The following is a 20,635-nucleotide window of genomic DNA, read 5'->3' on the forward strand; positions in this document are numbered from 1 at the left end:
ATTGCTTCTTAAGATAATCACTGCCAAATGTAATCACTCCAAAATGGATAATTAATTTGATTTTTTTTCTTAGCCCGGGCCTTGATTTTACAGAATATTTACGAATACATTTCCTTACATAATGTAAGATTCTACATTTTACACATAAGTAAAAAACCAAGTTATAGAGATCTGGCAGCTTTGCTTATTTTTTTTGAGCTTTGGGTGCCTTTTTGAATTTTTTGAAAAAGGACTAAATATTTCTTTATTTTGTTCTTTCTATTTTTACCTTTTAATCCAAATTTTTCTAAAATATCTTTTGCATTTTTTTGAAGAACAAAACCTCAATTTCTGTCCTTCTAAAATTGCTCTCCATTGAGTTGAGTGTTCTGTCTAATTAGATTAGTTATAGATATTAAGCCAAATTATTTTGCAATATTTTTCTACAGGTGTTGCATTTTCCAAAAATCAGTCAACACCGAGACTCTTCCAAGATATGGCAAAGACACTTCTCATATTAAGTTTTTTTTTCATCCTTGGATATCCTTGTGCTCTGTCCAGTCAGAGTAAAAGTCAAGAATCCTGGATAAACTTAGAGCGTTATCTCCTGCGGAATCTAAAGGATTATGCTGAAAAATTAAAGGAAAAAATAAGCGTTATAAATAGGTTAGTTTGTCTTTGAGATGTCTTTAATTTTCTTTCAATTGAATACCTATCTACAGCTCCGTGAACGAATACCTTGAAGAGATTGAAGAGGCCAATGATGACCCCGAGCTGTATCTCTCCAATCCCCTAAACTCCTTTCGTTTGATCCGCCACATGCACCAGGACTGGGTCTCTTGGCAGATCTATATGGAGAAGGCAGTGGGCGAGAAGGAAGTGGCGAATATAGAGAGGCTCCTCGAAAAACTTCCCCAGGAATTGGACGTTCAAGGAGCGGCTAAAGATGTCCGGGTAGTGTCCAAGTTCTATAACTATGAACCTGCTGAATTGGTAGCCCAGGACGAAAGGAATAGGTGACGAAACCCTTCATCGATCTAAATTTTAATAATTAATATTTGTTTGTTATTTGTCTTCCAGCCCGATTCATCTATCGCCTCTGGATTGTTACCATTTGGGATTAGAGCGGTACAAGGAAAAGGACTACAAGTCGGCAGCCAAGTGGCTTGCCGTGGCTGCCAAAAACTTTTCACAGTCGGAATATAGTGATATTTACGGCCAAATAGGAGCACCACACTGGCAGATGTATCGCGATTATGCCAGGGCCTTGGACAAACTCAGTGAGTTGCAACATTATTAAAATTACTATTTTATTGATATACCCACCAGATCGCGTGGAAAAGTATCAAGCCTACGAGGAAGCTATAAAATTGGATCCTTATAACGTTCACCTCATGCAGGAGATGGGTGAAATGGAGTTGCTTTCTCTAAGGGATCCCTTGGATCCAATTTCCGATGATATAGATTCTCCAACCAATGTCCAGGAAATGTGCCGTGGCTTAAAAACTGGGAATGGCAATGCGAATCGTTTGGTTTGTGAATACAATAACTTCGTTACTCCTTTCCTTACACTTGCTTATATGCGATTCGAGGAAGTTACCAATGAGCCTTACACCATTATGTATCCGCAAAGTGTCTACGAATCGGAGATCGAGCATATGAGAAATGTATATTCGCGGTGTCCCCCGAATGCTGTATTTCAGCTGTACGAGGGGGTTACGGTTTGCTCCGTTTCGAATGGATATAGTTTGGTGACAAAGGGTATCAGAGAAAGGGTGCTGGACATGACAGGATATAATCGGGACTCGGACAACTTTTACATAGTTTCCTACGACAGTCTGGAGCCTGTCGAAGTTCTTAAACTATTCCGCGCCTTCAGCCAGGTAATGAATCTGTAAGTATTTTAAAACATGTATTTAATACGCAAAGCTTCCACCCAGTTTGCCGACGTAAGATTCACAGACATCGATGCCACTGCCATGATATTTGTGAGTTTCATAAACAAAAATGTAATTTTAGAGTTATATTCAAAGATTATTTTCAAAGCTTAACGATGTTCCCTTGGGTGGAGCCATTATCCTTCCCGACTACGAGTTCGACATGTTTGTTCAACCCAAGAAGGGAAACGTCTTGGTTGTCTTTGATGAAAAAGAACTTGGAACCACTATTTGTCCCAATATAGCTGGCCATGGACTTGGTAATAAAAAGTGTCATTTCAAAAGGATACATAATTATTCATATTTTTTTCTTCTAGTAATGATCAAGTTCGTGTACCAGAATGAGTAAAAGTTTTTGAAAAATTATGGATTATTTTGAAACTACATACTTTTGATTTCATTGGAACCAGCCAAGGATAATTTTCTGCACTGAAGTTTTTATTTGCTACGATTATTTATAATTTAATTCAATTTATACTTTTACTTGTTTTTTCTATCAGAATAAAAGGGGGCAAAACTTTCTTAAATGCCTTACTTTACATCTAAAATATATTATATCTGAAATATAAGTCCAATTAAATAAATCATATTTTAAGCAGAGCAATACAATTTTATTTTCTACTCCAGTATATTTCCAATACTGCTCCATAAAAAATCAATTTATTTGTCACGCTTTTATTGGCTTTAGATCAAATGTCTAGAAGAATTACTAAATTAGTCTCAAAATGTTTTTGCCTCAAAGTGTGTCTGTTCTATTGGCATTCCTTGTGAGTGCAGGAGCTCAAAATGCTGCCAATCTTACAAATAGCAATAGATTTCCCCTATCAGATGAAGCTAAGGATATTCTAATGGAATTGGACGAGGAACTGATTTTCAATTTATATGATTATGCAGAAAAACTAGAAGAAAGGGCACACCATATAGAAAGGTAATTCTTTTCGAAACATTTTAAAATCATCCTAATTTGGTTAACAGAATAGTCAAAGAAATTCGAGAGCCCTTGAACGCAGCAAAGGGCATTGAAGAGGAATATCTATCCAATCCTTTGCACAGTTTTCCTCTAATTCGACATTTGTACGAGGACTGGGGCTATATAGAGGAGTTCATGCAAAGGCCAGTAGGTGAAGGTTTGTGAAAAACATAGAATGAAATGCATGTGATATTAAAGAATAGATTTTTCAGATCAAATAAATTTTCTCAAACAACATCTTCAAGAGCTACCCAGACACTCGGATGTGGTGGAGGCCACAGAGGCCTTATCTCGAATACAACATACCTATGGTCTCACGGCTTTGAAAATGATCAGTGGCCACATAGAAGGAATACAGTTCAAGTAAGTTACCGAGAGGCTATATCTGAAACATAAATTAATATTTTATTCCAAGTTCCACTCTCACAGCGCTGGATTGCTTTGCCCTTGCGAAATTTCACTTGAAGATTGGTAAAATCAAAGAGGCTTATCAGTGGCTACAGAATACCATAAACACTATGCATGAAGATTATGAAGAAGTTTATGAGATCCTTGGGCTTTTCCAAAACGATGTGGTCTTGCTGATGGCTCGATGCCTGACGAAATTGGGTCGTAAAGATGATGCTCTTTCTCTATTACAGTCCCAGCCCGACTTCGCGGAGAACGCCACTCATCTGATAGATCTGTACATGGAGCAACCGGATGTGTCCAGAGATATATATGAAACATTGTCAAATAACTATCAAGCTACCTGCCGTTCCTCTCACACTCCAAATCCCACCAGACTACACTGCCGATATAACTCCACCACTACGCCATTTCTGAAAATAGCACCTTTGAAAATGGAGGAGATTTCCCTGGACCCGTATATCGTTGTCTACCATGATGTTTTGCCCGACGGGGATATTTCGGAAGTTCTACGCTTGAGCGAGACTAAACTGGAACCTGCGCAGGTTGTTTCTACTCCACGGACCTCAAACAATGTAAAGTTTCGAACCGCGTTGGGATCTTGGTTGCCAGACTATGAGGAAGTCGTCAAGGGACCGCCTAAGGGACCACTTTATGGACGCCTTAGAAATATATTGCGGGATGTTACAGGACTAGTAATCTGGGATTACCAGTTTTTTCAGGTGCTAAAATATCAATTCGGAGCTCATTATGCCCAGCATCACGACTATTTTAACATGTCGCTGAAATCTACGGTACTTCAAGGAGATCGCATCGCCACCGTTTTGTTCTATGTGAGTTATTTGATGAATGTATATGTGTGGATTGTTAGCCAATCTTTTATAGCTTAATGATGCCCCTCACGGTGGTGCTACGGTGTTTCCCATGCTAAACGTTAAAGTGCCTGCCGAAAAAGGAAAGATCTTGTTTTGGTATAATCTAAAGGGAGAGACCCACGACTTTGATGAAAAAACACTCCATGGGGCCTGTCCTATATTCCATGGTACCAAACTGGGTGAGTTTCTGTATTCTTGACGAAGGAAAAGTTTATGCAATTTTTACTTTTCAATGTAGCCATGACTGCTTGGGTATCCGAATATGATCAAATGTTTATTCAACCTACACTTCGTCCAGGAACTCGACCAGGAGAGATATATAAATAGCACCAAATAATTATATTTAAGGGCTTATTTTTTGCATCCACTCTAACACAAAAACCTTATTATTTTCAGATGAATATAAATCTTCAAAAAACGAACACACAAAATATATTAATAATATACATTGTTTTTTTTAACCAATTATTGTCCCTATAACATATCATATAGCAAGGCGAATTTGGTGTTGAAAAATCTTTTCAATCGTTATGTTGAATTTAGCTAAACTGTGGTTAGTCTTTGATTGAAATCGAAAGATTTTTTAGTTGACACTCTTGCTTATATAAAGTATGTTAGATCGGCAAAGAAACAGTTATTTCTTATGGAATTCGGGATATTAATGATTACTAGAACAAGCTTTTAGAAATAATTATTGTACTAAAATGTCAGTAAAGTCTTCATTATCTAATAATTTATTAGTAATAATGAAAGTATTTGTGTTAACAAGTGTAGTACTCGTTTTTCTGCCAGTGTAATTTTAAAACTGAAGCTAAAAATTTCCTAAAAAGTATTCATATTTAAAATGCCGAGTCGAATCGATATTACACAATCGATCTTTCAGCAAATTAGTTTATTTTAAACATTTTCAATCAAATCAGGTTTGTATTTCAATAAATTATGACTTCCTCCTAATAGCTTTCAATATTTTCGGTGTCCCTTTATGCATTACATGTGGATAAATTTGAATGTAAAAGGTATTTGAACTGAAAAGGAATCCAGCAACCTGTGGGGCAAGGTAAGTTCTTAATTTGATCTATACGTAATAAAAACTATTCAAAATGTTTCAGACATTATTGACAACATTGAAAAAATGCGATTGGATCTTCTGCAGCTAATGGATTTACAATTCTTTAAGGAAAGTCATTTGGAATCAGAACACTATCGGTTTGTTGCTCAAGAAAGTTTAAAGTGAATTGCTTTAATGTTTTTTTATTGCGGTCAGCTATCCTCCCTAGACTATTTTTCTTTACAAAAATTATTTTTAAAGGAAAACCAAATAAAAACTAAATGAAATTTTCGGCATAAGAGAAAAGCTTCATATACGAGATGGTCTCCAAGATGCTTGATTGGGAATATATCGCATTGCTTATACTTATGACCAGGAACCCAAGGAAGTTGCCCACGGAATAGTAGACGGAGTGAAATACACGTGAGTCCTGTTAAGATAATATTAAAAACAGGTAGTTTATTTATTTTAGGGGTAAACTGGCAGCTATTGATTGCTACGATGTGGGAAAATTCTCCTTTATGTTGGGGGACTTTGATTCCGCCTCTCGATGGTTTTTACTTGCAAAGGACATTTATGAAAAGGAGCTACGTAACTATTACAATATTTTTGAAGTGACTATTAAAGATATTAATATGATCCTAGCTAAATCTAATATTGCCATGGGTAATTAAGCAAAAAGAAAAAAATGTAGATCTAATATCTGTTTCTTTACAGGTAAAGTAAACTAACTTCTAATGGACGACTCCATGTTTGGTAAAACAGGCAATAATCTTGCCCATCATTTTTGGCAAAATCCTTCCAACAAAACTATAGAAATGGAGGCCTTGCAGCTTCATAAAGACTTTAAAATCCTGTGTAGTAGATCGAGTAAAAGTTCGATGGCTGTGTCTTAAAAAAGTTCTTCCCAATTTCTTACACTAGCACCATTTCGAATGGAAGAGCTCTCTTTACAACCTTACCTTGTAATTTTTCACAATGTGTTAAGTGATTTGGAAATCCAGCAATTAGAACGTATGAGCAGGACCCATAGGAAAAGACCTACAGTTTTTCGAGTACAAACGCAGGATCGACTTGTTGACTTTATTCGAACCGGAGAGGGCGCATGGCTTCTCCCCAAAACGGCAAAGGACACCGATCGCTTAATTACAGACAGAATCGAAAGAAGGATCGGTGTTTTTACAGGCTTTAAGACAAGCTGGCCTAAGCTTCACCAATTTCTAAACTACAGGTTTGGAGGTGTCTTCTTGCCCCACTGGGATTTCTTCAACGCAAAGACAGGTTTCATGTATGGAGAACGTTTAGCTACAGTTCTATTTTTTGCAAGTATTTTAAATAATAAAACTAATTACATTCTAAGAATTTGTCCTTCAGCTAAAAAAAGTGGAGTATGGTGGGGCAACAATTTTTCCAAATTTAAAAATTGCTGTGCCGCCAATAAAATGTTCGGCTCTCTTTTGGATGAGTATAAATAGGGATAACCATGATTATGAGTTCAATACTTTGCGTTGTGGGTGTCCAGAGATTGCTGGTAATAAATTTGGTCAGTTATATTATGTGGTTTGTTGAAGCAATAATAGTTTCGTTTTTGTAGTACTGACTGGTTGGATTTATGAATCGGATCAGATGTTTATTATTTCCTCCATACAACCTTCCCTCAATAGGAATTTCAGCCGGTCGTTGCCTATTGAATAAGTTTTTAAATTATTATTAAGCAATCTAAAGCCATAAATAATTTATTTCGAATTTTTAATTGCTATTTATATAACTATTTCTCAATAAACTCGATTCATAATTGCTGTAGCTTCCCTTTCAATTAGTTATCATTACCTTGAACTCCAAATAGCACTTCGATTCGTTTTCTTCGCAGGCATCTGGCTCCAGCTCATTGCACCATTAAGTGGGCAATTAAATTCAATTAGCCGCAGTGGTCCACCTCTTGGCTTCCCAGCGGCTCCTTCTGGCCATTTATCACGCATGGCTGGCACTCCAACCCACTTCCGCAATATTTTGTCTGCAAGTTTGCACTTCGATTTCGATTGGCGCGGCTAATAATTTTCCAGATTTATTGTTTGTTCGCCTTCCTGTTTGTTTGTCGCTCTTAGAAAAAGTTTTCCGATTTCATGGCTGCATGTCGTTCCCTACCGCCTTCTCGACTTAACTTCCAATTAAGATTGATGGCGTGCAGTTTTCTCCTTAAGGAGAACGATGCATTTGTCTTGATTTCACCTCACCGGATTGAGTCCTTTCATCTGCCAGACAACATATGTATGCAGGTTTTATTCCCTTACTTTTCATTCCATCCCCTTGCCGAATAACCCATGTTTGTTGGCCAAAGGTAGTGGCGGCAATTTATCAAAATTTGCACACACCCTGCGGATGAGTGATGGACTGGGCCGGGAAGGTAGCTACAATTGGCATGCGTATAGAGTACGCCCGATTGCAGTTATTCTTGTGACTTTTTCAACAGTGGTACTTTGGTTGGTTTTTCTATAAGAATATTAAGAATCTGAATATTTTTTTAAACTTATTTATTTTTCATTTTTCAAGATGAAGTAAGAACATATTTAAATATTTGTTTCTTGAACAGATTTCCATATTTTACAAATTTTAAGAGCACTTTCTTATACCTAAATTGTACTAAATATTCACCTTGATCCAGAGTACCTCCATCACTGGCGTCTAGGTAGTGATTTTGTACCTCCTGGCTTCAGCCCTGCACTTGACTTAAATTGCTTTTTTCAATGCCAGTGCCTGGCTGCTCCGGTGCCTGTTGTCCTCGCCTGCGTCCTCGTCCTGGCAGGCTTCGTCCTCATCCACAGCCTGTCACATGCGGAGCCAAATGTCATTTCAGCAAAATCCCTCAAGTCGTTCGTCTGCCCTTGTCTGTTTTGTATCTGTATCTTTTCGCAGTGTGCGTATCTGTGTCTCCATCTCACTCTGATTGCATGGGTGTTTGTGCAAAATATGTTGCCAACATTTTTCTGCGGTGGCTTAAATTGCAATGGGAAATAGGTTGGGGAAAACTTAAAAGACAATGAGTAAAAGCAGATTTTTTTTTGGTTAAAAGGTGATTTTACTCAGCACCCAAAAGTTTTAAAGACAAGTTGAAAAATTCATGTTTTAAAAGGCTTCTAATTGGCAGACCCTTTGCTTTCCTTATCTTCAAGATAGATCATTCTTCCATAATCCTTGCAACAATCTCCTGAAAGGGATTTCTTTTTATCCCGGCTCTGCTTGTTGCTCTTTCCCTAATAAAATTAAAATGCCAACCATTTGCACTCGACGATGTCGTCGTCTCCTGCCCTGAAATGCGATATCTCCGGAACTCCATCTCCGTTGACTGTTAAAAAATTAGCAACAATTTTTTAGCATCGCATCAAAACGCGCCCAACTGTCAGCCGCATCCTGGGGAAAATCCACCCCAACCTTTGCCAGGCACTTATCAAGGAGCTGACTTACTTTGTGCGGCTACACCTTGTTACACTCCCTTCGTCCTGTTTGTTGCTCCTTCGCAAAACCACGCACTTTGTCATCTGGTTCCATCTCCCTTTGGTCCCAACTCTGGCGTAATTTGATATGCCGTGGCTTACATTTTTTATCCACCATTACCACAAAACGATTTACTTCCGCGTAGCAATTTGCTTTAAATTTTTATTTAAACAACAATTTGCTGGAGTGCAGATTGAGATTTCCTGGTTTCTGGGAGTTTTTGGGATTTTCTGGAAAAGCAAAAAAAAGAGAGTGGGTTCGAGTTTGGATGGGGGTGCAGAATATATAGGTTTTTTTATTTTCAAAGCCAACTCATTGATGCACCTTCGAAATGTCCTTAGTATCAAGGCCCTTTGGCTGTAGAGGACACTGCTGAAATTAATTTTCTCAAGAAAGCAAAGACGATTGGGCGTGGTAGTGTCCTTGCTTCTTGACATCGGATCCTTGAGCTGGTTGAGGGTTCTTTTAATACTCTATTTAATACTGTTTACTATATGATTCTGTTAAATTTAGTTTTGTAGTGTTTTAAATATTTATATCATCTTTAATAAATAATTAAATAAAATAATACTGTATAACTTTGTATAATTTTCCAATAAATAAACCAAATGACTTGTAAAGTGTATTAAATTTTCCTCAATTTTTAATTGCTTTATTTTCTTTTGTATTTTTCTTCTACTTAAATTGGTTTCGTGTTCGCAGTTCGCAGATTTTTATTTCTTCCATGGTCGTGTCCAACTTTGGAGAACAAAATCTCCAAGGTAAAACTTTACCAAGATATCCCTCTAATTTATCTTTTTTTTCGGTTTGCTTTCTGCGGTTTTTAATTTGATTTTTTGCACCTTGGCTAATTGGCAATTGGATGCGCTGATGGTGCTGACAGCTCCACTCAAGCATTTTCACCGCCCCGAATTTAAACGCTTTAAATTATCCCCAAGGAGCGGGAGGAGGTGGTAGTCCTGGTCCAACTCCTGGCGTTAATGGCTCTTTTATGGCCGCCACTGTGCGGTCCCCGCTGCTGTGGCAGCTGCAAATATTTTGCCACTGCACGGCCAAGGCGAAGGGGGCGTGGTGCGGCTGGATGGCAGCTTGTTCCGGCAAAAATCTAATCTATGCAAGCCCCACACACATCCTTCCCCTCACCGCCCAGCGAGACAACTATTTTTTTCGCCTGGTTTTGTACTTTTTTGTTGCCGCCGCTTGGAAGCTTAACAGTTAATTGCCCCTTGAAGAATACCGCTTCGGAGCTCCAGAGCTCTACGGTTCCGGAGTGGACTACACCGTACCTATGTGGAAGCAAAGGCCCGGCCGGACAATGAAGCTGCAGTCCTGTCTGTGTCCTTGTATTACCTCGTGGTTATTATCAAGGGTATGATGAGCTTAAAAGGTGATGTAAGAAAAGATTAGTAATAATATTGTTAAAGATTGATTATTTCCTAAAAAAGAAGATAAAGAAATTAAAATAGGACTCATTCAATAAGGAAGTCCCTATTAATAAGCCTTTTAAGAGGTATCCCTAAGGCGAAATCATAGTACCAAATGACTTGTCTATCTCGGTCCCTGTGCGTGTGTTTTAATCGGTTTGACTTTGTTGCCTGACCTGCGTGGAGTGCAGCGAAGATGGGCTGGGAATGGGGGGATGTATGGTGTAGATACGGGGATCCTGGATGGAATGGATGTCGGGGAACAACAACAAGGACAAACAACGTTGCCAGTGTGGCCCGCAGCAGCAGATTGAATCCTAATCGAGGTTTTGACTTTGGTTACGTTGCGTAAACACGCAACAACCGGCGGACGGAACACACACCCTCACAAGCCTCCCGTATCCTTTCGGCCACAGTGCAACTTGCTTGCAGGATCTCTCAATTGTTTAAGTCTCATGTGCATCGCTTTCTAGCAGGACCTACTGTGGCCCTGGCCCTGCAGTTTATTGTAGCATACTTGTAGGCAGCTGTTGTTTGCTTGTCCTTCGAGCAATTTGGCAGGATGCGTGGGTGCAGGTGAAGGTGATTAGAGGGGGGCTATAGGAACAGGGAGTGGTCCAATTAACCCTCCAGGTAAGAGAAAATATTCTTAGTTTTATTGAAAATTAAACTTACATATTTATTTAAATTTCTTGGATATTTTATAAAACCGAATCATGTTTATTTATGTTTTAAAGCGAAAGAGTTTAACCAAAGGGTTAAACGTTTTAGGCTGTGTATGATTCCGAGGTGGTCTGCCCACTTGATGATGGCGCTGCTGCAACTTGCGGTCCAGCCACCCCTACCACTACCCACTCTTCCCCGTGTTTTAAATGCGCTTTTAATCGCCGCGTTGTTGGCCAGAAAGTTGAATCAATATTGAACTGCGGCATGCCTTTGGAGGAGCAGCTGTTGACAGACTCACGTACCGACAGAGCCGGCAAGTGAAACAAAGAAAGAGATGGGTGTAGAAGGTGGAAAAGAGATGCAGCAACTTTTTGACAGTTTTAAGTTTCGGTTTGGGGCTATTCCTTGAGCATGTGTTGGCAACTTGTGACACAAAGGCGCCGTCTCCATCTTCATCGTAAGATTCCCTACCCCAACTCTCCATGTGATTTTTCCAGCTTTTCCGGGCTTTCCCCCTCGTATGCAACAATGCACAGACTTGACTTGGCCGCCTCTCCCCTCTGCGACCTTCAGAGAAAACTTGAACATCACGTAAGCATTTCCCAAGTCCCAGACCCCTTTTTCCGACTGACCCCACATTTGTACAATGTACATACATCAAAAATGTTGTTTTTCTTTTGTACGATTTTTGCTTAAATTTTGCTTTTACTTTTCGCCGTCGTTCCTGCTGTTGAAAAGGTCAGACATTGTCAGTTAAGTGTCCATGTCCAAGTCCAAAAAGTGTTGTCCAAGATTTCGAGTGCTTTTCACAATTTTTTAGTGCCAACCCTCGGGTACTGCGCTTCTCGCCCCCTTTTTTTGGCTTCTGTCTTGTCTTTTGGCTCTTATTGAACGCCTTTCGGTTAGGTGTCAATGTGCAAAACAGAATTATGGCAAATGGTATTGGAAAACTTTGCCAGCTCTTGTAGTAAATGGATATTACAATTCAGTTCTAAAATGGAATGGTAAGGAGGAGGTAGAAAAGGCGGTGGTTTCTAGTGGCTTTAGATGTGGAGATATATAAGATATCTCTTAGAGCTTTATTTATTTTATGTGAATACTATACAAAAAATATACATATATGGCAAAAATTGAGTAAATTTTATCTTTAAACGTAAAGCAAAACGCACCGTGACATAAATCACAAAATCAACAACTAACGCAAAACGGTATAAAAATCAAGTTATGGGCCAGCAATACAGATTTTGATTTATTGGCTCCTGGCGTGACTCTCTATCTTTCGTACCTCCAGCCCCTGGTACATATCGCTCCCGACCCGGGAAGGATAGCTCCCCACTCCCCGTTCCTAAGTAGACAGCTCAAAGGCCTAAACGAAGCGAAACCAACAAGAAGAACATGCGAAAACAAAAACAGAACGAGTGGAACCAAAAACCGAAGCCAAACAATGGAGAGCATTTTGATTTGTGACTTGCGACTTTTCACGTAGCATCCTCACTTTTGCCCTTCGACTCCCCCTGCAAAAATATACACACACGCACCGGGGAAAAATCTCCATAAAAAAATATGAAAATAAAAATCACGCAACAGGATATTGAAACGTCACACATATGCCACAAGTGTGAAGCCTTGGGGCTGGGTGGGTCGGACAGGACCTCATTCGGCATTAAAACTGTCAGTGGCGCAGATTGCCTGCGGTGGCTAAGGACACCTTCGCACATGATTTATTTGCTGCTGCATTTGTTTGTTGCTCCTGCAGCATCGAAATTGAGTCCAATGGTCTGGGAAATACCCGAGCCGAAGGGGAAAGTGAGTTAAATTGGCGCAAAAAACTGCGCAAAAATTTCCCGTAAACAGTTGCACTTTTCTTCGCCTCTTTTTATATTTCGATCTCCCCCTCTAGCGAGCACGTGCCAAAAGCAGAGTGGGCGAGTCCTGGCCAATTGTCAGCCCGACAGTGGAGTCTAGCAGTCAGGACACAGCGGACTGATTGGAACTTTGAGCCTGCAGCTTCTGCCAGGACGAACGTGCAGCGAAAGTTTAAATAAACACGACCGGCAAATAAGAATCGTTGGGGGAATTGCTAAAAGAGTGGGACATCAAATTAAAGTGGCTTAAGAAGGCATCTCTTTGGTTTAAAAACTTTTGCAAAAAAACTATCCTTATTATTATTATACTTAAAGATTACGTTTTTTAATCGAATTCTTATCCAAAGATGTAATAAGCGAATTAAAAAGCTAGAAATTCCTTGCTTCATGGCCATCCAAATCTTATATATAACACACACAATTTACTTACACATCTGTGGTTATTCCGTACTGTGCTCCGTACCGAATATAATAAGTATAAAAACAACAATGTACTCCTCCTTCGTAGAAGCCTTCGCTCTTCTCATGTGTGCGTAGCCTGAAAGCATATCCATTTCACGCCCAAGTGCCGTGGCCGCCTTGGTACCGTGTGTCAAATCCATTAACCTTCTGTTTACTTTTCTACGTCCAGCAGGGAAAAAATCAAAAGGACCCATGCACAGACTCTCAGCCGTAGTGAAAGTGTTCTGCGGTAGAAATTTGATACTTTCACCAAATTGCGTTGCACACTTGAGGTCCTTCGAGTCAAGCTCCGGCTTGGCCCTCCCCTCCACCCATAAATCTTACCTAGGCGTGGGCAAGTGGTGCGAGAAATGGAGCAGCAAATCAACCACACTGGACCACCCACCCACAACAACACACACACACTTTCTCCTTTTCATACACCCATCCTGGAAGCTGAGAAAACTCCTGCTCAGAAATGAGTATTAAGTTGACGTAAATTGCGGTCCATTACATTAGCCGGAGGAGGGACTCGGAAATTGGGTTGAGGTATTTGGGGGTCTTCCAATTAACCTCGTGTCTCTGCTAATTGCTTTTGTAGTTCTGCTCGTAATTGAACAAATATTGAGAAATAATTTATGGGGAAGTAATGGATAAGAGATAGGATGGGAATAATGGGGAAAATATAGTCTAATGTTTGTTTGTTTTAGAGCATCTTTAGTAACTACCCACTTGAAATGATTGATAAAAATATAGTATACTTAGTTTATGTACTATATTTCATTTACAGATCGTTTAATATTTCCTCTCTGACTTACCTGTCTCATAGATTTATATCCCAACCGACAAACCAAGAAAAAATTGTTTAATGAAAATAAAAAAAATAAATCCAGATTTTAGTCCGGTGATTAAATAAGAACTCAACGCAAGCATTAAGCAAATGAAAGCCACATTGGGAGAAAAACAAAGGAAAAGCCAAGGAAAACGTAAATGATTTAAGAACTTTATCGGGCATCAGCGACCAGAAAAAAGTAAGAAAAAAAAATGGGAATGGTGGAGTCGAAAAGGACACTTGCCAGGAGCTTAAAAACGACGCTTGTAGGTGATTATGCAGCACATAATTTATGCAGGCAGCCAGGACCAGGATCCAGGACCAGAAACAGGACAACAGAACAATGGGGCGAAAAAAGGAGCTGGCGACCTGCCTTGGGCGAAACTGATTTAATTAAGCAGGTGATTAAAGTTGATGCCGGTTATTTGTAGCAGCCAAGAGAGCAACGAGAAGAGTCCACTTCGTCCTTCTGAAGCATCCTGTTGCTCTTTTTCCTATTTTTCGCTTTAAATAAAACACAAGAAAAGTTTGACGGATATTTTACGGATTGTCTCTTGGATTCAAGATAAAATAAAAACTCGGCGACCAAAGAGGCGTATACGTAATATATATATGCCTATAGGTTCAAAAAATAAGTAACTTAAGGAGTAAGTGTTTTTAAAACATTTTTATTGGTTTTAAAGGAATTTTAAAGAAACTGTTATGTCTTCAAAACTTCAATATTTTTTGATGGCATATTTTGCACAAAATCGATTCATTTGAGGGTCAGCCCAGAACGCACTCAACAATAAAACGCAAGAATCAACAATTATGTTAATTTCCTTTGTGGGTCAATGTCTCATACACACACCCACATCCTTACATACAGCCACGTATCCTACGGAACGTGTCCAGTGTGTGTGTGTGGGTTGTATTTTATGGTTATATCTTGGCCAGAACTGTCAGCACTCGAGCCGGCGAAGACAGCTGCAGTGGGTAAAATAAATTAACATTATTTATGAATTTTCTTTTGGCGACTTTACACTCACGATCTTGGCTTAACAGCGAGAGCTCCCACATTTCCCCTGCTGTAAGGTAACAGTTTTCGCACTCTGCTCGGCTAACAGTGAAAGTTTTCGCTCACTTTTTCGCTTCCGCTCTCTTGGTGGTGTTGCGCATGTCCTACGCTCATACCTTAGAGACACGTGCCTGAAGTCAGCCTCAGATATATAATGTACCTTACGCATCCACCAATCTACCTGCGTCAGAGCCCCCATCCCCCCAAACGGCACCACCCCCTCCCCCTCTATTACATATATATTGGCCTGTGTGTGTGTGTGTACCTGCTTTAGGTGTTGGCTCATCGTCTTCGTTTTCCATCGTCGTCGTTGTGGCATCGTTTCCGTTGGCGCAAAGAGAGCGGCATGCTGTGCCGTAGGTGCCAGCTGCGCTGCAACATCTCTCTCTTACCTGTGCCCCACTCCTGCGCTCCCATTCCACTAGCCCCCCCTTTTAACCGTTCCCAGCTGCAACCTCAACCGCAAGTAACTGTTCACCGTCTCATTCGTCGTACGTTTTTCGTTCGTTGGCTTCGCTCTCACACATACCCTCGCACACCGACACACATACACAATCAGAGACAGGTTGTTGCCTGTCCTGCTGGCTCGCTTGCTCTCGCTGGCATATATGGGTTGGTCTACCTACGCTTTTTAAGGTGAGCACGAAAATGTTGGCAGCCAACCAAAGCCCAGCACCTTCGAGGGGGGTGTAGGGGGTGGGGTTGGGCTCGTGTGCTTTTCCGACGGCAAGGAAAAGTCTCTTTCCTTGCGAAAGCCTTTCAATTTGATTTATGGCTGCATAAAACTCACATTGCACTCTTAAGGATGAAACTGAATTGCTACAATGGGCAATCTTCATTTTCGCTGAGATTCTACTTTCTTCGAGTATCCTACTTTCTCCCCGTCCTTTGCCTTACGGCTCCTACCTCTTCTTTCACCTTTTCCTTTTTTTCATCTTCCCCATCAACGTCATCGTCATTTTCCAGCATCGTGTCCTCGTCAACGTCTCTCGTCTCATCTCTCTCGGCTTTCACCTTTCTCCGCCTTCGCTGGTGTGCGTGAGTGTCTGCCTGTGTGAGTGTGTGTGTGTGCGAGCTAGTGAGGTGCTCTCATCTCGTCTGGAGTTTTTGTGTAGCGCAGATTTAGGTGCGCAGCTTTTGCTCGTTAGGTACTCGTTTTTTCTTCTACGTTTTTTTTTACTGCTCCTGCTGTCTTAGGTAAATACAAATGAGAAAGCAAAGGAGCCAGAGCAAGAAGGCACGATGGGGCGACAGAGAGAGAGAGCGATGGCCAAGAGAGAGCAGGTGCGCTGGGACTCGAACCAAGCCAAACTAAACCAAACAAAACCAAACCAAAACGAACCCAACCCAACCCTGCCCCGCCTGCCGCCAGGACAGGAAGGTGTGTCTCTCCGAGTGCGTTAGGTGCTCGCCAGGAAAAGCTGGAAAAGCGGGAGCAGCTGGGGGAGCAGCTGTGATTTATGCCAGCCAATGGACGAGCTCCTGGCTACGTGAGATAGAGGTGGGTAGGTGTGACACTGCCGCTCTCCATCTCCGTCGCTCATACGCCACGTGGGCTAAAAAATGGCGACTCGGCTACTCGCACCTATGAGCGCTCAGCTCTCGGCCAAGCTGGAAAGGGGCAAACTTTTCTAATTAGCCAGAGCCAGAACCGGGGAAGCCAGGGCGGGGGGAAGAAATAGGAACCACGCCAAGAGTGTGGATGGGTGGGTGTGTGGGCGGTGGAAAAACTTTTGCCTAGCCCCTCGACAGACGCGCCTCTTTATGGATTTTCCGACTGCCCGCTGGGTGTTCTTTCCCTTTTGTTCTCATTTTTTTTCTTGCCCTTCTTTGCTCTTCCTACATTTCCCTCCGATTTTCGTCGGCGGTGTCAGTGTCCTCGTTAGGATGCTGGAGCATTTTCTTGTGCGCAGCGATTTTCCTCGACTCTTTTGTTGCAGATAAAATCGATAGCTCTTTATGGCAATTTAATATGACCTTCGTGGCTTACTTATACACATAAATTCTGTACTTTTGCTAGGCTCTTTATGGCCCCTTCTCGCTGTCGCCTCACTTCACCTCCCTTGTAGGCAGTTTTTGTTTATAATGCTGCGTTTTTCCCTCGTAATTCTGGGCTGCTTTTTGCAATTGCGACTTTCGACTGTTTCAACAGGTCGTATGCGCAATCTGTTACCGCCCATTTGCCATTTTTGGCTGTCCTCTGGCTAAAGGTCAGCTGTTTGACATTGAACTCGAATCTCTCTTCGACAGCAATTGAACTCTTTCTTTCTTTGTGCGCATGAAATCGCGACGACCATCATAAGCAGTTATCTCAATATACAATCTTCGGGCCTTTGATCCCTACTCCAATGAAGGATCTCAGATATGGGTGGATTTCGGTAAAAAAGTATTCATGATTATAAAAAAAAATTAAGAAAGGTTTTCCAAATTTGTTAATTAAACATAAACATTTTATCAAATGTTTAGAAACAATGGTTGTATTTAAGTATTAAATGTTTTCATAACTATATTTTAATATTAATATCTTTTTATACGTAACATTTTTAAGATCTGTATTAAATTAACATGTAATTGTTTCAATGAAAATGGATTTTATTAGAAAATAATTATATATTTATTCTGCAATAGTATAACCATTAATTTAATTTTATTTAAGCTAAAAATATATTCCTTTTTTTATTCATTTTTATTTTCCTATGTTTAATTTTGCACATTAACCTACCCGGCAAAAATCTTACAGAAACCTTTCCGAAATCTTCAATGGTTTCACAAACTTAACAGAAGCATTCCTAAAATATTAAAATTTCCGATCTTTGAACTTCAAAATAATGTTTTTAAAACGTTTTTCAAACATTTTATGAAACATTTCAAAAACTTTTTTCCTAGGAACCTTGCATTAAACAGTGATTTCAGTAATTTTTAAAAAACTATTTTAAATGTAATAAATGTAATATTACATTCCGGTTGAAAATTTTTGTTTTAATATAAGCCTATTTTTAAACAGCTCACTTATTACTTAATTTTTGTTTCTTTTGACTAATCTCCACTTTTAAAATTTGACCCTATTCAGAGGTGGTCAGTATCCTTAACTTGTCACCCACTCCACTGGCCACTTTGAGGTTTGTCTGCTGGCACAAGAACATGTCCCACACTTACTCATTCCAGTCCTGCCCCTTGAGTCCGACAATAAGTCAGGGCATTAGTCGCTTGAGAAATTGTCTGTTTACCTTGTTGGGCAGTCGCCATAGCCATAGCCATTGCTGTTGCCGTTTCCAGTTGTGCAGTTTGCCAAATGGCACTCAAAGCGCTAAAATATGAAAAATGAGACGCAGGAAGCGAAATTACAAGCCAGCGCCAGGAGTATCCTGCTACCATTCAGTTATCCTGCAGCACCTCCAGACTCCGGGGAGCAAAAAAAAAAATAAAACCCGCAAAGTGGAGAGACCCAAATGAAAAGTTGAAGTAATAATTGTGCGGCGAAGGCGACGACGACGATGCCGCCAGGGGCAACCTTACACATTTTCATTTGGTCATGTCCGGTGGTGTCCGACGATGGGTAATGTTTGTCCAGACGACCCCAAGTAGCCCAACACACGTTCCCATCCTTGCTTACACACAGATGCTACGCTTTTGTTTTTTCCACAGGGTACTAAGGGGTATGCTGTGCTTAAAAGCACTTTATTATTCGAAAATATATATAAATATTTATATTAAGGATTATACGTAGTCCAATGGGCATAAAAATGAGTTATTTAATAATAATTATTATTTTATAATAATATTTAAATAGTATTTTGAAGTCTAGACTCCCGTTTATGACTTTCTTTTTGTCCTTTTCCCCCACTCCGTTTTCCTGCATTCTGTCATCGCCAAATGTTGCCAAGCATTTCTGACCATTGGTCAGAAGAAAAGTAGTTGGGAAGACATCCAGGAGGGCAGAGGCGGGAGAAAAAGGAGCAGGGACACCTCTAAGTGGACTTCATCAGATGCGCTTCGCTGGCCGTTGGCGGCGGCGTCATAATCGTTCCGTCCTGCTCATCATCTTCTCGCTGATTCTCTATCTTCGTCATGGGTTTGTTTGCTTCCCTTTGCGGTTGCCATTTTTGGGGTCAAAGTTCCAGCACGGCATTTCCCACACTACTACTCCATCTACCAACTGTGTAAAGTCCTTTGGTCTTTATTTATCTTTAAGATTTTCAACTCAGTGCACAGGTTTTTTGTCCAGTCGCTGACTTATGACCACAACAATGCATCAGTCTGGTTGCTGGACATGCCTTCAATGCCTTACACTCAGCGAAAAGGGTTAAGACTTGAAATAAATGTGCCATTAATATTAAGAAAGTCGTTAAACAACGTATTTTTGCCGAGGAATCCTTTCAGAAATTCGTTAGTCAGCAGCTCCTGAGGTTTTTGTCACTGTCCACTCGAATCTGCCATTTGCAACATATCCTGGCCCGAGTATCCTGCGTGTTTGTGCGGCTGGTCTTGGGCCGAGCTAAGTGGAAACTGTAGTTTTTCTTACTTATGTCCTGGCAGGAGTGCGCGACTCATAAAGATTTGTGTCTGCGCTCTAATGTCATAAGTCAAGTGCTGGTCGCAGTTCACGGACTCACGTGTCCTGTTTTTCCTGATTTCCCTTGTACCACATAGTCCCTTTTTTCTCCTCTTGAAAGAACTCTTTCTGGAGTTTAATTGGGAGAGGGCATTAAGCAATTACTGCTAGTAGCTGGAATGGACTTTTGGCTTTAATTTAATTTGTCACACTTTGTGAGTGCAGACAACTTTACACTCTGGCCACAACGAAGTAGAGCAGCTGGCAGGTCCCCAAGGGAGCGAATCGAGGGGAAAGGGAAGCAGATTGTGGCCTGCCGAAGCCATTTTCAATTTGACTATGCCGGAAGTTACCTGCTGGCGCCAACATCTTACACACACACTCACTGGGTGCGGCACTGAAGTCATTTCCTGTGCACAGACTGGCATCCCAGTCCTGGCCCCCTGAAGTCCTGTCCAGTGGCTTTACGAGCAAGTGTCCCATGTGGCCAACAGGGACTAGATTAAATTGGCATCTTTTGTTTTGGAGTGACTTTGTTCTCGCAAATGAGAATGTGAGCAAATTAAAAGTTGGCCAACTGGGAGATGGTAAAAGGGCAGGTTATATAAGCATCAGCAGCAGTACTTCTCACTCTGTTTAAATAGTTGAGCCATCCATCAAGGGAACTTATATTAATGTCTCACATTTTCAGGCTCTTCCAGCGATTAATGAAATATTTACACGCTCAATTGGCTGGACAATGAATGCTAATTTGTTTGTTGCCTGGCTTTCTTATCTTCACGCTTGGAGAGTCCCGAATGCTCGACTGCTCGATCTTAACCCTTTGCTGAGCGATTTCCTTGGCATGTCTAATTGAAAAAGTTTTTACCCGAAAATAGTTGACGAACGACACGCAACAATTCGGTAACTGCGACTCTGACTAGTGGCTCTGTTGCATTTGAAATCATTTTGGAAATGTGGTTCACTCTGGACAGAAACTTTTCTTAGGCTCTAAACTTTCCTTGCGGTTTCTGCAGGCCCTGGCTAATGCAATTCGGTCTGGCCTTATCGGATTCTGGTCAATTGTGCCGGATGGTGGTTGGTCAGCAA

General features: G+C 40.6%; 3 protein-coding genes and 1 long non-coding RNA gene across 6 annotated transcripts; 3 read left to right on the forward strand and 1 right to left on the reverse strand.

The window, feature by feature from the left end:
- Positions 1 to 448: 448 nt before the first annotated feature.
- LOC6505563 (prolyl 4-hydroxylase subunit alpha-1) lies at positions 449 to 2,443 on the forward strand. The gene is made up of 7 exons (XM_032449506.1): positions 449 to 645; positions 702 to 995; positions 1,060 to 1,259; positions 1,309 to 1,862; positions 1,920 to 1,967; positions 2,026 to 2,176; positions 2,234 to 2,443. The coding sequence occupies exons 1-7, from the start codon at positions 476 to 478 to the stop codon at positions 2,263 to 2,265; spliced, it is 1,449 nt and encodes a 482-aa protein (XP_032305397.1). The 5' UTR covers positions 449 to 475; the 3' UTR covers positions 2,266 to 2,443.
- Positions 2,444 to 2,619: 176 nt separating this feature from the next.
- On the forward strand, positions 2,620 to 4,591 carry LOC116654494 (prolyl 4-hydroxylase subunit alpha-1-like). The gene is made up of 6 exons (XM_032449505.2): positions 2,620 to 2,844; positions 2,892 to 3,043; positions 3,099 to 3,249; positions 3,302 to 4,127; positions 4,180 to 4,348; positions 4,408 to 4,591. The coding sequence occupies exons 1-6, from the start codon at positions 2,642 to 2,644 to the stop codon at positions 4,494 to 4,496; spliced, it is 1,590 nt and encodes a 529-aa protein (XP_032305396.1). The 5' UTR covers positions 2,620 to 2,641; the 3' UTR covers positions 4,497 to 4,591.
- Positions 4,592 to 5,100: 509 nt separating this feature from the next.
- LOC116654578 lies at positions 5,101 to 6,574 on the forward strand. Of its 3 annotated transcripts, none has more exons than XR_004309809.1 (5): positions 5,101 to 5,226; positions 5,279 to 5,375; positions 5,434 to 5,640; positions 5,690 to 5,883; positions 5,935 to 6,574. It is a non-coding gene; the product is annotated as an uncharacterized LOC116654578 (long non-coding RNA). The 3 variants fall into 3 exon arrangements; XR_006506941.1 differs by having other exon boundaries at positions 5,704 to 5,883; XR_006506940.1 differs by having other exon boundaries at positions 5,434 to 5,883.
- Positions 6,575 to 17,890: 11,316 nt separating this feature from the next.
- LOC116654495 lies at positions 17,891 to 18,390 on the reverse strand. The gene is made up of 2 exons (XM_032449507.1): positions 18,217 to 18,390; positions 17,891 to 18,163 (listed from the first exon to the last, which is right to left on the reverse strand). The coding sequence occupies exons 1-2, from the start codon at positions 18,367 to 18,369 to the stop codon at positions 18,080 to 18,082; spliced, it is 237 nt and encodes a 78-aa protein (XP_032305398.1). The 5' UTR covers positions 18,370 to 18,390; the 3' UTR covers positions 17,891 to 18,079.
- Positions 18,391 to 20,635: the final 2,245 nt, after the last annotated feature.

This window comes from Drosophila ananassae, chromosome 2L, assembly GCF_017639315.1.
Source record: "Drosophila ananassae strain 14024-0371.13 chromosome 2L, ASM1763931v2, whole genome shotgun sequence".
NCBI classification, from domain to species: Eukaryota; Metazoa; Arthropoda; class Insecta; order Diptera; family Drosophilidae; genus Drosophila; species Drosophila ananassae.

Excerpts from the sequence above, each read along its gene's own strand:
- LOC116654495 (XM_032449507.1), bottom strand. The coding sequence starts at position 18,369 with ATGGTAGCAGGATACTCCTGGCGCTGGCTTGTAATTTCGCTTCCTGCG. Across the intron at positions 18,164-18,216 it reads CGACTGCCCAACAAGGTAAA|AGGACTGGAATGAGTAAGTG; the intron begins CAGACAATTTCT and ends GACTCAAGGGGC.
- LOC116654494 (XM_032449505.2), top strand. The coding sequence starts at position 2,642 with ATGTTTTTGCCTCAAAGTGTGTCTGTTCTATTGGCATTCCTTGTGAGT. Across the intron at positions 3,250-3,301 it reads ATAGAAGGAATACAGTTCAA|TTCCACTCTCACAGCGCTGG; the intron begins GTAAGTTACCGA and ends TTTTATTCCAAG. Across the intron at positions 4,128-4,179 it reads TCGCCACCGTTTTGTTCTAT|CTTAATGATGCCCCTCACGG; the intron begins GTGAGTTATTTG and ends AATCTTTTATAG.
- LOC6505563 (XM_032449506.1), top strand. The coding sequence starts at position 476 with ATGGCAAAGACACTTCTCATATTAAGTTTTTTTTTCATCCTTGGATAT. Across the intron at positions 646-701 it reads AAAATAAGCGTTATAAATAG|CTCCGTGAACGAATACCTTG; the intron begins GTTAGTTTGTCT and ends ACCTATCTACAG. Across the intron at positions 996-1,059 it reads GCCCAGGACGAAAGGAATAG|CCCGATTCATCTATCGCCTC; the intron begins GTGACGAAACCC and ends TTTGTCTTCCAG.